Source organism: Delphinus delphis, chromosome 7, assembly GCF_949987515.2.
Source record: "Delphinus delphis chromosome 7, mDelDel1.2, whole genome shotgun sequence".
Classification (NCBI taxonomy): Eukaryota; Metazoa; Chordata; class Mammalia; order Artiodactyla; family Delphinidae; genus Delphinus; species Delphinus delphis.
The window spans coordinates 56,690,649-56,705,057 of record NC_082689.1 but is presented as its reverse complement, the minus strand read 5'-3'; the positions used below and the strand labels follow the sequence as shown (position 1 = coordinate 56,705,057).

At 35.2% G+C, this 14,409-nt stretch overlaps 1 protein-coding gene across 2 annotated transcripts in view; it reads left to right on the top strand.

Moving 5' to 3' along the window:
• The window catches only part of MTX2 (metaxin 2), a 66,915-nt gene that overhangs the window by 39,936 nt on the left and 12,570 nt on the right, over positions 1-14,409 (top strand). For both annotated transcript variants that reach the window (XM_060016545.1, XM_060016544.1), the window contains exons 4-5: positions 8,860-8,932; positions 13,934-14,010. In XM_060016545.1, coding sequence (XP_059872528.1) covers positions 8,860-8,932; positions 13,934-14,010 — 150 coding nt within the window. The remainder of the gene's footprint in view (positions 1-8,859; positions 8,933-13,933; positions 14,011-14,409) is intronic.

The window sequence follows — 14,409 nt, the reverse complement described above, 5'->3', positions numbered from 1 at the left end:
GCTTACCTGCTTATATTAATTGTGAGACTTGCATGCTTATTTTAAATTTTCTGACAACTGGGACATAGTTGCTGAGATTTTAAAGGACTCCGGCTGACAGTGGCTCCTTCATGTGTTACTTCTCAGTAAATTTTCAGAAGATAATACTGTTCTTATCAGATGGTTTCTTAGCTTCTTAAAGCTTCTTGTTTAACCAGGTGTTAAATTGACTTTTCAGTTTTTAAGCGTGGTGGGCTATAGATGCAGAAAAGATCAAAGATTAAAACTGTCCTTGATTGTGTTTTTATTCTGCATAATATCTGTAGCTCTACCCATTTCTTAACACCTTGATATTACCATACTTGCAGGAAAGTGTTGACAAAGATGATACTGATTTGTGGGTATTTCTGTCACCTTTGTTCATAAAAGAGATGGGGTGGCCTTTGAGATTGGGCTTCTTGATGTTTCATTAGAATCTGTTTATTTGGTTTCAAAGCATATAACTGTGCCATTTGCAACTCCAGACCTTTGAAAAGAGAGCAGAGTTTTCTGCTGTTCATTGCCTGTCAGAAGTCTAATGGAGAAGCGGTAATTAGAGAAGACCATCTAAAGACCCCTGAATCCTCCTCCTCGCACCAAAACCTGCTCATCCCACAGTTTTTCCTATTTTGGTAAATGGCAATTCTGTCTTTCTTATTGTTTATGTGAGAAACTTTGAGTCATCTTTGGAGTCCTCTCTTTTTTTGCTATGTCCACATCCAGTTACCAGCAAATCTTTTTGGCCCTACCTTGAAAACATAGCCAGAATCTGACTTCTTACCACCTCCAGCTCTCCTATCCTGGCCTGGGCTGCCATCATTTCTTGCCTGGATTAGTGCAAAATTTTCTTAACTAGTTCTTGTGTTTCCACCCTTCTACTCTTTACAATCTAATCTCTGTATAGTGGTTTGTAATCCTTTAAAATGTCAGTCAGATTCCAGCAATCCTCAGCTCAAGCCCCTGTAATGATTGTTCGTCTCACTCGGATTAAAAGCCACAATCCTTACAATTATCTATATGTCCTACATGATCTCCTGGTTGTCTCTCTGAGCTTGTCTCTTACCACTCACTTCCTTAGTCTGCATTGTCACACAGGTCTCGTTGCTGTTCCTCAAACACTCCAGTTGAAGCACAGAACTGCTTTGAACTTGGACTGCTCTTCTCCTAGAAACCTACATGGCTTGCTCCCTGACTTTCTTCAGGTTTATGCTCAAATGTTATGTTACCGGTGAACCCTTATCTGACCATCCTACATATAGTGGCAATACCCTCACACTGCTTTGTATTTCTAAGTAGCAGGAATCACAGTGGATCTATTCTTGCTTATTTGTTTATCATCTGTCTCCATTAGAATGTAAACTCCATGAGGTCTGGGACCACTCTATTCCCAGTGTCAAGAACAGTTTCTGATATTATAGCACGTGCTCAATAATACTGAGTGAGTGAGTGAATAATTGCTTTCCATTCATTCTTCTAGATATTCAAAATTATATCCTCCTACCAAGTTAGTTCACAGGAAGCTATGCAATGGACCAAATAAATTAGCTTTTTGCAGGCCTTATTAAGCTATGGTTTAAGTGATTTGCTCCAGGCCTTTAGAAGAAAAATAATACAAAAAAGAATTCTGCATTTGGTGTATACTGTCTTATGTCATTCAGTAGCCCAGATGAGAAATGTCTTTGGAGTTTAGTGTGAGAAGTTCAGTTGAGGGGCAACCCCATTCTCTTTTGAAGGCTACAAATATTCCATTAATAGATTCACCACAGTTTATTGAACCAGTCTCTTATTGATGGATATTAGGCTATTGTTATAATTATTACTTTGCTACTATAAATAGGGCTTAGGTGTGAATATCCTTATATATATCTTATATAATCTTATGTAAATATGCCCATATGATATATTTCTAGCAATACAATTACTGGGTCAAAGGCTATGTGTATTTAGAATTTTGGTAGATGTTACCAATGTGCCCTTTAAAAAGATTACATTGATTTATACCCCGACCAGTGGTTGAGTATAAATTTTGTTTTGAATTCTGACAAAAGCAGCCTTTTTTTTCCCCCTGTGTTTTTATTATCAGAAGTTTCTATTGTTTCATTTAGAAAAGTTCATGTATGACTAGAACTAGGTGTACTGAGTTTTGGATTCTCTACTCTTTGTTTATTTTGTGGTTTACGTATTGTTCAGATTTTTGTGTGTTTGTTCATTTATTCATTGAGCTGATAATTATTATCTGTTATGTACCAGGCACATAACTGGGAATTACAGCAGTAAAAGCTAGTTTTAGAAGACAGAGTGTTCTGAAATGAGAAGGAAGAGGAATCAGAAGCCTTGCCACCGTGTTACTGAAGGATTGCTGTTACAGGATCCCTGTCTATATTTCTGACATTCTTTTTTTAAAAATTTATTTTATTGACGTATAGTTGATTGACAATGTTGTGTTAATTTCTACTATACAGGAAAGTGATTCAGTTATACATATATATACATTCTTTTTCATATTCTTTCCCATTCTGGTCTATCACAGGATACTGAATGTAGTTCCCTGTGCTCTACAGTAGGACCTTGTTGTTTATCCATCCTATATATAGTAGTTTGTTTCTGCTAACCCCACACTCCCAGTTCATTCATCCCTCCCACTGCTGCCACCCCCACCCCACCTGACCCCAGCAATCACAAGACATTCCTTTATCTGCAACATGTGTTAGGTTTTCCCCCAACATTTAAGATGCTAGTTTTATGATCTAATAAAAGGAGTGGCACTGTTATCTAAAATAACTTTAGAATATAGGATTTAAAGTATTTGTAAGGGTCAAATTGATTGGTAACAGATTGTTCTTATTTCTTTAGACTCCTGGCCTTAGTTTCAATTATATGTAAATGAAATATATTGTTTCTCAAAACTAGTTTTTACAAAATATTTGAGCTGTAGTTCCCAGAAGATATGATTCAGAAGTAATTACTGAAGAAATAGAATTTAGAATCTTCATGGATTATCATAGGTGTTACCTTCTGGGATTGTTTCTAGAATTTCTCTGATTTAAAAGTTGTCCAAGTATGCTATTTCTAAAGAATTTAGAGTTAAGAAAAATGTGTAATCTTTTTATATTTTTTGCTTTTTTATAATAGCAATTGGTAACATTATATATCCTTTTTAGCTTGGAATCAGGAATTTTAGAGTTGCTGCTCATGTTAACGGACATTTGAGTTCCTTTATTTGATTATATGGACGAAGTTGCTAGGAGCATTCTTGTATGTTAGTGGCTATATGCCTCGTTTCTTTTTGGTGTATTTCTGGGAGGGGAATTGTTGCCTGACAGAGTAGGCATCTGCTTAATAGTCAATATTACCAAACAGTTCAAAGTGGTTGGCTCGTTTACCACTCCCACCATCAATATATGGGAGTCTTATCACACACAGAAAACAGTCGACTGTCCCACCCTTACCTCACCCCAAATCCTGATACCCAGAAACAACCACTTTCTGTTCTTTCAGCTGTATTTTTTTCCCCTTGGTATTTACCTCTATATTTCTAAGTAAGATGCTTGTGTTGCCATTTCATTTTTTAATTTAAATATATCTATTGAATTCCACTATGAAATTTACCATTTGCAGCTCTCTTCCGCTTCTCCTTCTCCATTTTCCCAATAGTTCTTTAACTTTTGTTAAATTAATATTCAGTGTTTATATTATAATTAGAATGTAAATATTGACCCCAACTGAGTGGCTTAGTGTACAATGAACATATTCTTTCTATATGATTTTTTTTCCATTGAGTAAATAATTGCTTTATTTAATTCATTTGGGTAGTTTTCTCTCCTAAACTCTTTGAACTGTAAAACTCCCCCTCACAATGGTCAAACGCGTCAGGTCCTTTATTTATTTATTTATTTATTTATTTCTTGGAACTATTACCTTTGAAAGCCCTGTTCCTTCTACTGTAATTGGGACAGTTTCTTACTTGGTTGGCGTCATAGCTCGTTGTTAAGACTGCTGTTCATCATCATTCAGGGAATTCTTCTTGCCTTCCTTTTGTGTTGGATTCCCTAATTTTCTGCATCCTATGTTCTTTTTTTCTTGGTTTATTATTTTTATTTTAGGCTTTTAAAAAAGACCTTGCTTGTGTTATGTTTTTTTAAAATTCTATCGTCACACCTGATTGATTCCTTGGCCACATGTAGAATTTTAGGTTGGCAAGATTTTTTGTTAGAATTTTGAAAGCCTTTTGTCATCCTTTAGCTTTTGGAGCTTCTTTTGAGACATTCAGTGTCATCTCAGTCCTTTGTATGCTTTGCTTCTTTTCATTTTCCTTTTTTCCCTTTTTCTTTCTTTCTTTTTTTCCTTTCTTTCCCTTTTTCTCTCCTTTCTTCCCTCCCTCCTTTCCTTTCTTCCTATATGCCTTGAAAAGATTCCTTGACCTCCCTGTACTTCTGTTTTCTCATCTTAAAATAGGGATTTTTTTTTTGTACCTACCTCATAGAGTTAAGCTCTTATGCAAGTACCTGGCACATAGTAAGTGCTCAATGAATATTAGCCATTATAATTTTTCTTTGAAGTTGCTGTCTGCATTTTCTGTTTCCTCTCAACTACTTTTTTTTGTAGTTTGTTTTGGCTCTGTATGTTTGAGGCTTTCCTCAAATATCTGTTGATCTCTGCTAACAATTTATATTTAAGATTGAGGCACTAAAAAGCTGATGGGGCATTGAGGAACTTTTTGACATGCAGGCTTCACTATAGACTGATTGCACGGTGGCCATTTTTTGGCCACTGTCCCTACCCCTCACTAAAATCATCAGTATTGGTAGGTGTTTTCTATGGAGGGGTACTCTGGAGGACTTACTGTGGCTGCCAGTGTTTGGGAGCTGAGAGGGAGAGGGTGCTGTGGCTCTCTACAGTGTACATACTTTCCCTTAACCTTCCTTCCAGTGTGACCCTCTACCCAGGGCCCTCTGCTGTGCTTGGGTCCTGCGTCAGGAGCCTCTCTGGTTGGGTTTCTCCAGAGAATGAACCCCTGTCTCCTGCCAGATTGGGGGCGGGCTAGTTGTCTGATGCTTTTATAGACTTTCATCCAATTCTATTTGTAGTCCTTTACCTCACCTCTGCCTTCTGTGGTACTTGGTGCCTCCAGTTTCGGAATCTTCCCAGTTTCTGTGTTGCAAATGTATTGATTTTCTCCTCTGCATGCCCTTAGGTTTCAGCTTGCTCTGCCCTGCTAAGTCTGCTTTTTATCTTTAAAAATGGGTTGACATCTCTGGTCTGCTTTGGTCTCCTCTTCCATTCTTTGTGTTTTTCTGGGTTTACACATTTTCTGCTTCTTCACAGTTCCTTCATTGGATTTTTTGAAAGGTTGCAGAGATAAATGTGTAAGTTCAATCCTTCATGTTTAACTGGTTCTCGATGATCTAGTATTACTTTTTTCCTCTGAATTTTTTTGTGGAAATAAAAAAATATACAGACATACCCTTCAATGAATTTTTTTGACGCTATGAACTCAATTAATTCACTCAATATGTTGAAACTGCATGAAGCTGATTAAATTTCAGGGTCTTAGACTTTAGGTACTGGGTATTATGTTCTGTGTGCATGTGTGTGTGTGTGTGTTTAAAAAAGTCCTACCATGTCATATGTTTAGGTACTCAGTAAATTTATATTCAAAGAATATATTGATTGGCTGTGCTTTAATTTATTCATTCTAAAGTTCTTAGTTTTCACATTTTAATAAACTTACCTGACCCATTTTGTCAATTGGGGTTGCTCAGCAAATGAGTAAACCCTATATTAGTTCTTTCTGAAAATTGAAAATATTATGGTGTTTAATGTCTCACAGTCATCACTGTAATACTATGCAGGTTGTTTTTATAATATTTAGCCTAATCTCTTTCAGATGATGTCAGCCTGTTTTGCTAAGGTATCTTTTATGCACTGATTACCATTGCTATTGCTATTACCATTGCTATTGCAATAGACCCACAGTGTCCAGTAGAACTTTCTGTGATGATGGAAATGTTCTGTTATTTGTACTGGCCAATAAATATGGTAGCCACTAGCCACATATGGCTATTGAGCATGTGAAATGGCTATTGAGCATGTGAAATGGCTAGTGTGACTGGGGAACTGAATTAAAAATTTTATTCAAATTTAATCAATTTAAATTTAAGTTAAATAGCCACAGGTGGCTAGTGGCTACCATACTAGACAGCACAGTTATAAATCATTGTTCTCATAGGATGTGCTAAATTTTTTATTTAAATTATTTTATGTTGTCAATCACTTGAATTAGTTTGGAATAATGTATCCAACAGAGGAATAGGAGTTGGCTGAATTTTCCTAACTTTCCTTATTATGATTAGAACTACATTTTTCTTTGTATTTACATAAGAATAAAAGTATGCAGATTGCTATTCAGAATTGAAAATAAAATGTGTTTTAGGTTGGTGTATCACACCTGTTTTAATTAGAGTATTTGAGGTGCTGATAAGAGATTGAAAATGCAAGTGAAAGGTGAAAGTCCTATTCTGGAGCCTCAGAGATTTTTCTCCTGTGCTACAAGAGAAAGGAGAAATACTGTTGAATCAAAGTCTGTTTTGGATTTGGAATTTTTATATTCTTGAAGACAGTAATGGTAATGTTTTGGTTTGCATTTTTAATGTTTGGATGAAAATACTGTGTTTGTGACATCAGACTTCTTTGTGATTAATTCAGATTAATTCAGAAAATTTCTTTTGAATCAGGGATGAAGAATAATTGCAGTAAATGCCATAAAATTAATCTTTGGCTAAGTAGAATTGTGCCATCAATTGAGGTCTGTGGTAAGTTGAATGTTGTTAAATTGGTTAAAATTAAGCCAGTTATTTTTTAGTAAAGAAGTAAAAAATTCACAGGACTGGAAACACGGCTTCAATTGTAGAATGTTTCAATTTTGCTTAATCTCTTTTAGTGAAACACAGCTTTTTGGAACAATGATTAGTACAGTTACCAATATACATGGAGGTTAGCAAAATATACCATATTTACTATTTTATATAGTACTGTGATTGTTAACTAACAACTGAGTATTATTCTGACCTTTGCGAAGACGCATTAAGCAGTTCTTTCAAATTCTTTTTGTTCTTCTGAAGGCCTAAACCCCCTCTTGGTCCTACATTCTCGGCAGATGGTTTTTTCTCCCATTTCACAGAATATGAGCACTCCCTCATTTTCTTGTCCTTCTCACTTATCAGCTTGCAGTCATCATCACTGATGCTGACCACCCCTTGCAAGTACAGTGGAAAAAGTGTCCTGTTTCCTGAAAAAAACAGATGCTTCCACCTGTGCTCTTATTTCATTCCTTTTTATCTTCTCATGGATCTTGTATGTCAGTTATTCTGCCTGGTTCTTGTCATTTCAGCCTATTTCCTATATATGTTTTAATGAGCTCAACCTTTTTCCATCATTGGGTACAGATACATATATAATAGAAGGGAGCTGACCCTTCTTAATTCCCTTCCTCCTTCTCAGTCTTCTTGAAAGGTCTCTTTATACTTATTCTAATTCTTCCCTTCTTAGCAATCCGTGTTTTAACAAGCCTTCCACATGACTTTGATGGTACACTGAAGCTTGAGAACCACTACCTGGAGTCCATACTTGTGGGCCAACCAAGAAGCTCACTATTATTGTTATAAATTGGGAGCATAGGTTATAGTATTTAGAGGACTGTTAGTTATACTTACATAGACATAGAGGAGTCAACTTTTGTTTGGGTGAGGTGCTGTTTCAACTTAGAAACAGTAATTGTTGGTAAATTAGTCAGGATTAGGTTTGGCTGTGAGTCATGGAAAACCCAAAATAGCAGTGGCTTAAAAAGATAGAAGTTTCTTTCTTTTCTTTCTTTCTTTTTTTAATACAAGTAATCCAGGTTTGGGACTGAATGATTATCAAAAACTTAGACTTCCTGCCTCTTCTTGTTGCTCTACCATCTTCAACACTCAGCTTTTACTGTGATTCAGTTTGGCTACGGTGGCTGTAAGTCATCTTTTTCACATTCTAGTCAGCAAGAAGGAAAAACAGGAGAGGTCATATCTCTTCTTTTTAAAGAAACTTCCCGAGCAGTTGCCCAGAACTTTGAGTCCTGTTGGCCAGAATTTAGACATTGGTCACACCCAGTTGGAAGGAAGCTTTGGAAATAAAGTTCTTATTTCAGGCAGTCATGTGTGAAGATATAATTAATGATTTTAAAAAATTGTTGTATAAAATTATATGGTTTGCATTTACCATAAATAATTTAACAGTTCCCTATTGTTAGACAATTAAGTCACTTATAAAATTTTTGTTGCTATAAACAAAGTAAAAATAAACAATTCTATATCTTTAAAAAGTGAGTTAATAAGCATGAAAGCTACACATTAGGATGCTGAGTATTATTGGAGAGAACTTTGAAGTAGTAAAATTAACATTTTGAGAGTTTTCCCCTAAGACGGGAAAGATAAGGATTCTGTAAAGAGTGGTGGAAGTTAGTAATAGCTTATAAAGTTTGGACTTCAGTCATCTGTTAAAGAAAATTAAATAAATACACAGTATTGCTGACTTACATAAACTAATGCAGTAAAATAAGTGGATAATTTACATTTTTGTGTATAAATGCTTTAAGTTTTATACATTTACTGGTGTCTAAGTCATATTGATTTTTAGTATTGAAATGACATTTTATTTTTGTTTTAGAGTACAAATCTTTCACTTTAAGTTGATTCATTCTTTTTCTTTTCCTGAGCTATTAAGTTTGGAAAAGAAATAAATAAAAAGTTGTGTTCGAATATGCATATACTTTCACTAGACTTACTGTAGACTTCTCTTGGTTGACAGGCCTTTTTGCAGATGTGTAATCTGCCCGTCAAAGTGGTTTGCAGGGCAAATGCAGAATATATGTCTCCATCTGGTAAGTGTTTTTTAGTTTTGTTTTTCTTCTCTGTTAATATTCTGCATTGATAAAATTGCAGTGATAGTCCAGTTTGTACCTAGATTTTTTAAATGCCTATATTTTTTGTTTACCCTTTGAAGAATTTTCCCATTCTATAAAGTAACAGTTGCAAACTTGACAGTCTTGGGGTGACATGTCTACTCATTTCAACTCTGTGGTCAGAGATGATTACTGGAAAGTTAGGGGAATTGTTTCAAATAGTAAATGTTAAGAAAATGCATAATCTCAGATTTCCCCCAGTCTTATTTACATAAGACTGTTCCTTCTTCAGAAAACAAATTTTAATATATGAATCCATTTATTATTAAATACACTTCTCTAAATTGTATTCTGCCATTATGCCAATGGAAGAAGAGAGATTGTGGAATAATTAAATTAACATGTCATAGATCTGTCTTTGAATGTCTTTGGTCTTTGGTTTCTGATTCTTTTTGTTTCATTTTAAGTTTTTAAGTTACTTTTTCTTACTAAGGTTTTAGCCTTTCTGTTATTTTTTATAATCAGTATTGCCTTTTCTGTGTATCATGTATTAGTAGATTAAGGTACAGTTTTAAATAAATATGATTCAGGTAATTTTTAATATAAAAATATAGTGCCACCAAATCTGATAAATAAATAGAATTGGTATGGGTTATTATAATTATGGTTTTGCTGGAGCAATAATAACACATAGAACCACTGCTTTATGAATAAATTCGTTGAATATAACTGATTGGTACAAGTGTATTACGTTGCTTTTTAGGGAGACATTTATCGATCTCTTTATTGTGGTGATAATTTAGGAATGACTTGGATTGTTAGGAATGACATTTTTTTCATCATAAACTCTTAAGGGTGGTAATAATTGTCAACAGTTGTGAAGACACCCTCTCTATACACACTGAAAATTCTATATGAATATCTCTACATTTATAGGTTTATGAATATACATTTTAAAAACGTTTCAATAAAAGAATTTTTAGACTTATAAACATATACATCTTTTAGATTCTTGAAGGCTATTAATTGAATCATTTTGTTTTAAGTTTATACATAGGTTTTATAAACTGTATTGAATTCTGGTGAAATGAATTATATTGGGTTCTGTCCATCTTTTTCCTCTGTGTAGTCATACAAAGAGTGTAGATATACATATAAAAAGGTTAGTAATCTAATACTAAAGTTAATATCTTTGACAAATCAAGGAGAAGCCATATAGCTTATCCACCTATTTCCTAAAATGACTGTACTATATGTAGTATTACCTAGGTAGTTATCCATCTTTATAGATTCTAGGAAAGACAAACATAAATAGTATAGAGACTACAATACATGCATATATACATATATGCATAGGAGAAGTCTCCTATAGGTAGATGAAAATGACACTTTCTATTAAGGTATTTAAATTTCATCATCTCTAGTGTTTCTTTCATCATATGATTTGGGTGACCATGGGAATGTGTTATACTTTATTTGCTTGTTTGATCTGGTTGTTGGTAGATTTTTAAAGCAGAGAACATCATGGAATAGTCAGAAGACCACTTGGCTAAGAGTTAGGAAATTTTTAGTCTAACCCTTCTGTGACTTTGTCACATGTTAACAGTTTTCTTGGGAAATTCACTTCTTTTCTTTGAGCCTCAGTGGCTTCATCTGTAATATGAGGTGGTTTCATTAGATGACATCCAAGGTCCTTTCTATTTCTAATATTCTCTGAATAAATAAACTTGCTTGGCAACATCTTGCTTTCTTTAAATATAAAAGTTCCAAAAATGATTATTCTGCCTAAAATGAGAAGCAGGGCCTTTGGGGTTTTTTTTTATGACCTTTGATTGGTACCAGAGAATAACTGTCTCACTCTGCATTTGCCTGATCACCTCCAATAATAAGGATATAACACTGGCTCCACCTTAAGTCAGGCTAGTGACAGAAAACATTATTTACTTCTAATTTGTTGCCTTGATTTTTTAAAAAAATTAATTTTTTGGCTGCGTTGGGTCTTCGTTGCTGTGAACGGGCTTTCTCTAGTTGTGGCGAGCAGGGGCTACTCTTCATTGTGGTGCGCGGGCTTCTCATTGTGGTGGCTTCTCTTGTTGCGGAGCATGGGCTTTAGGTGCCTGAGCTTCAGTAGTTGTGGCACGTGGGCTCAGTATTTGTGGTTCGCGGGCTCTAGAGCGCAAGCTCAGTAGTTGTGGAATGTGGGCTCAGTTGCTCCATGGCATGTGAGATCTTCCTGGACCAGGGCTCAAACCCGTGTCCCCTGCATTGGCAGGTGGATTGTTATCCACTGCGCCAACCAGGTAAGTTCCTTGTTGCCTTGATTTTTATTTATTTCTTTGTATTTAGAGATATATGAGTATTCAATTGGCTCCCCACACTGCTTCCCTGCTTCAGAATCTACAATGCTCGAAGTATTTTTAAGAAAAGAAATAAAATACAGGCATACCTTGAGATACTGTGGGGTTTGGTTCCAGACCACCACAGTAAAGCGAATATCGCAATAAAGTGAGTCACATGGATATTTTTGGTTTCCCGATGCATATAAAAGTTATGTTTACACTGTACTGTAGTCTGTTAAGTGTGAAATAACATTGTGGCTAAAAAAACACTATACATATCTCCATTAGGAATATTTTATTGCTAAAAAATGCTAACCATCATCTGAGCCTTCAGTGAGTCAAAACCTTTTTGCTGGCGGAGGGTCTTACCTCCATATTGATGGCTGCTGGCTGATCAGGGTGGTGGTTGCTGAAGGTTGGGGTGGCTCTGGCCATTTCTTATTGTTTCTTTCATTCATTCATTCATTCACTCATTGATTGATTGATTGATTGCTGTGTTGGGTCTTCGTTGGTGTGCGCGGGCCCCCTCCAGTTGCGGTCAGTGGGGGCCACTCTTCGTTGTGGTGTGGGGGCTTTTCATTGCAGTGGCTTCCCTTGTTGCGGAGCACGGGCTCTAGGTGCGTGGGCTTCAGTAGTTGTGGCACATGGCATCAGTAGTTGTGGCTCACGGGCTGTAGAGTGTAGGCTCAGTAGCTGTGGCGCACGGGCTCAGCTGCTCCGCAGTACGTGGGATCTTCCCGGACCAGGTCTCGAACCCGTGTCCCGTGCATTGGCAGGCGGATTCTCAACCACTGTGCCACCAGGGAAGTCCCTGGCCATTTCTTAAAATAAGACAGCATTGAAGTTTGCCTTTTCGATTGACTCTTCCTTTCACAAACGATTTCTCTGTAGCATGGAATGCTGTTTGATGGCGTTTTACCCACAGTAGAACGTCTTTCAGAATTGGAGTCAATCCTCTCAAACCCTGGTGCTGTTTTATAAACTAAGTTTATGTAATATTCTAAATCCTTTGTTGTCATTTCAACAGTCTTCACAGCATCTTCACTAAGAGTAGATTTTATTTCAAGAAACCACTTTCTTTGCTCATCCATAAGAAGCAACTCCTCATCCTTTAAAGTTTTATATTTATAACAAATATAATAATCATGAAAATGTTTGAAGTATTGTGAAAATTACCAAAATGTGATATAGAGACATAAAGTAAGCAAATGCTGTTGGAAAAATGGCACCAATACACTTACGCAATTCGGGGTTGCCACATACCTTCAGTTTGTAAAAACACGCAATATCTGCAAAGCACAATAAAGCAAAGTACAATAAGACAAGGTATGCCATTATAAACTCTGTCTTCCAAGAACTCCAAACTGGATAATGAAAATGAGAAATATACTTTGATCTCAAAATGTACCACCACAAAATACTCTTCAGTCTAGACATTCATTCACAAATCGTTTTCATTCTCTGGTCATATTATCTCAGAGGACCTGCACTATTTCTATCAGTATAGTAGTTACAAAGATATTATCCCAAGTTTAAAAAGAGTATGATCTAATTCTTAATGCAGATAAGAAATTTTTTTCTCTTTTGAAAGATTTATAAAGCGGTAGAATAAAGGAATGCAGAATTCAGTGTTTTTATATTGGTAAATGGAAATGTCTTCTAAATACCTCTGTTGAGTTGTATTCCAAAAGGCCTGCCTTTCCTTTGTAATGTCCTGTGGACGCAGATGAAGCTTTTGTTGGTGCTGTGCACCTCATCCATTACCCTCAGGCTGTCTAAGCCAGAGAGGAGTGAATCTCTTGAAAAGGACCACGAAGAAGCCAGCTGTTAGTGTGAACTCTATTTGAACTAGGTCTGACAAAGTTTCATCCTCTAGCATTTGAGGTAGACTTTATTGCTATTTGGAGATCGTCATCTCTGATAATTTCATCTATTATTAGTATTTAAAAAAATGAAATATTACTTTTTTAATGTGGCATTTATTTAGGGAAACCAGTTTTTGTAAGCATACTAATTCTTTTTTCCCCACATGTGTTGGGAGCATACTTTGTATTATAATTCATAAGCTAGCATACCTTCAAAGATTGTTATTGTCTTAATTCCTGAAATTTTTGAGTCAGATAACATTTATTAATGTACCATTATGTGCTTAAACAGTTGATCTGAATGGGTACCTGAGATTTGAAAGTAGTAGATGTAAAAAAAAAAAAAATAAGCTTCATAAATGTAGCTTAAATATAGATTGATTCATTGTACTCTGAAGAGAAGGCCCAGTTTAATTTTTTCGGATCTATCAGTGGTCATGAACCAATGACTAGGCTTGGTTCATATAATTTGAATAATTAGTATTTACTGCTATATAGTGATTTATTAGTGTTAGCTCTGAAAAGGGAATATTTTGATCTGTTATTACATATAAGAACTCTAGAAATGAATCTCCTTTTTTTTTCTTTTGTTTTAAAATTAGTAATGTTTAAAAAGTTTTAGAATTTAACATACACATTTAACTATGATTTTCAAAAGTCAGTGTTAGGAAACTGTGTGTATTAATAAAACATATCCCAGTTTTGTGTTGATTTCCTTTTTAGCACAAACTTTAATTTATGAAGAGTGTTTTCACATTTTTTTTCCCCCTCAACAGGTAAAGTACCTTTTATTCACGTAGGAAATCAAGTAGTATCGGAACTTGGTCCAATAGTCCAATTCGTTAAAGCCAAGGTAATAAAAAAGATATTAAATGCATTTGATCACAGTTACTTTTAAATAAGTCATTCATCATTCTTTAGGGTGTTGTAACATTTACGTTGATTTTAACCTAGTTTTACAAAATGCTGATATAAACTACCAGAGAAATATTTCTAAAGAGTAAGTTTTTTTCCCCCCATAATGTAAGTCAGTGGCAGAAGAGGCCATTTGACCTTTACAAAGTGATAGATAATTTTCTAACTCACGCTTAAGAGAATTTTGGTCACAAATGAAAACTCTTCATTGTTGTAAAATATCAAGTTAACCTTTGAGAAGGGAGTTATAGAATATGTTTAAAAGTTGAATGTATCAATGCTAATTTACCCATTTGAATTATTATTCAGTTTAGATTTTAATAGTTATCAAAGAACA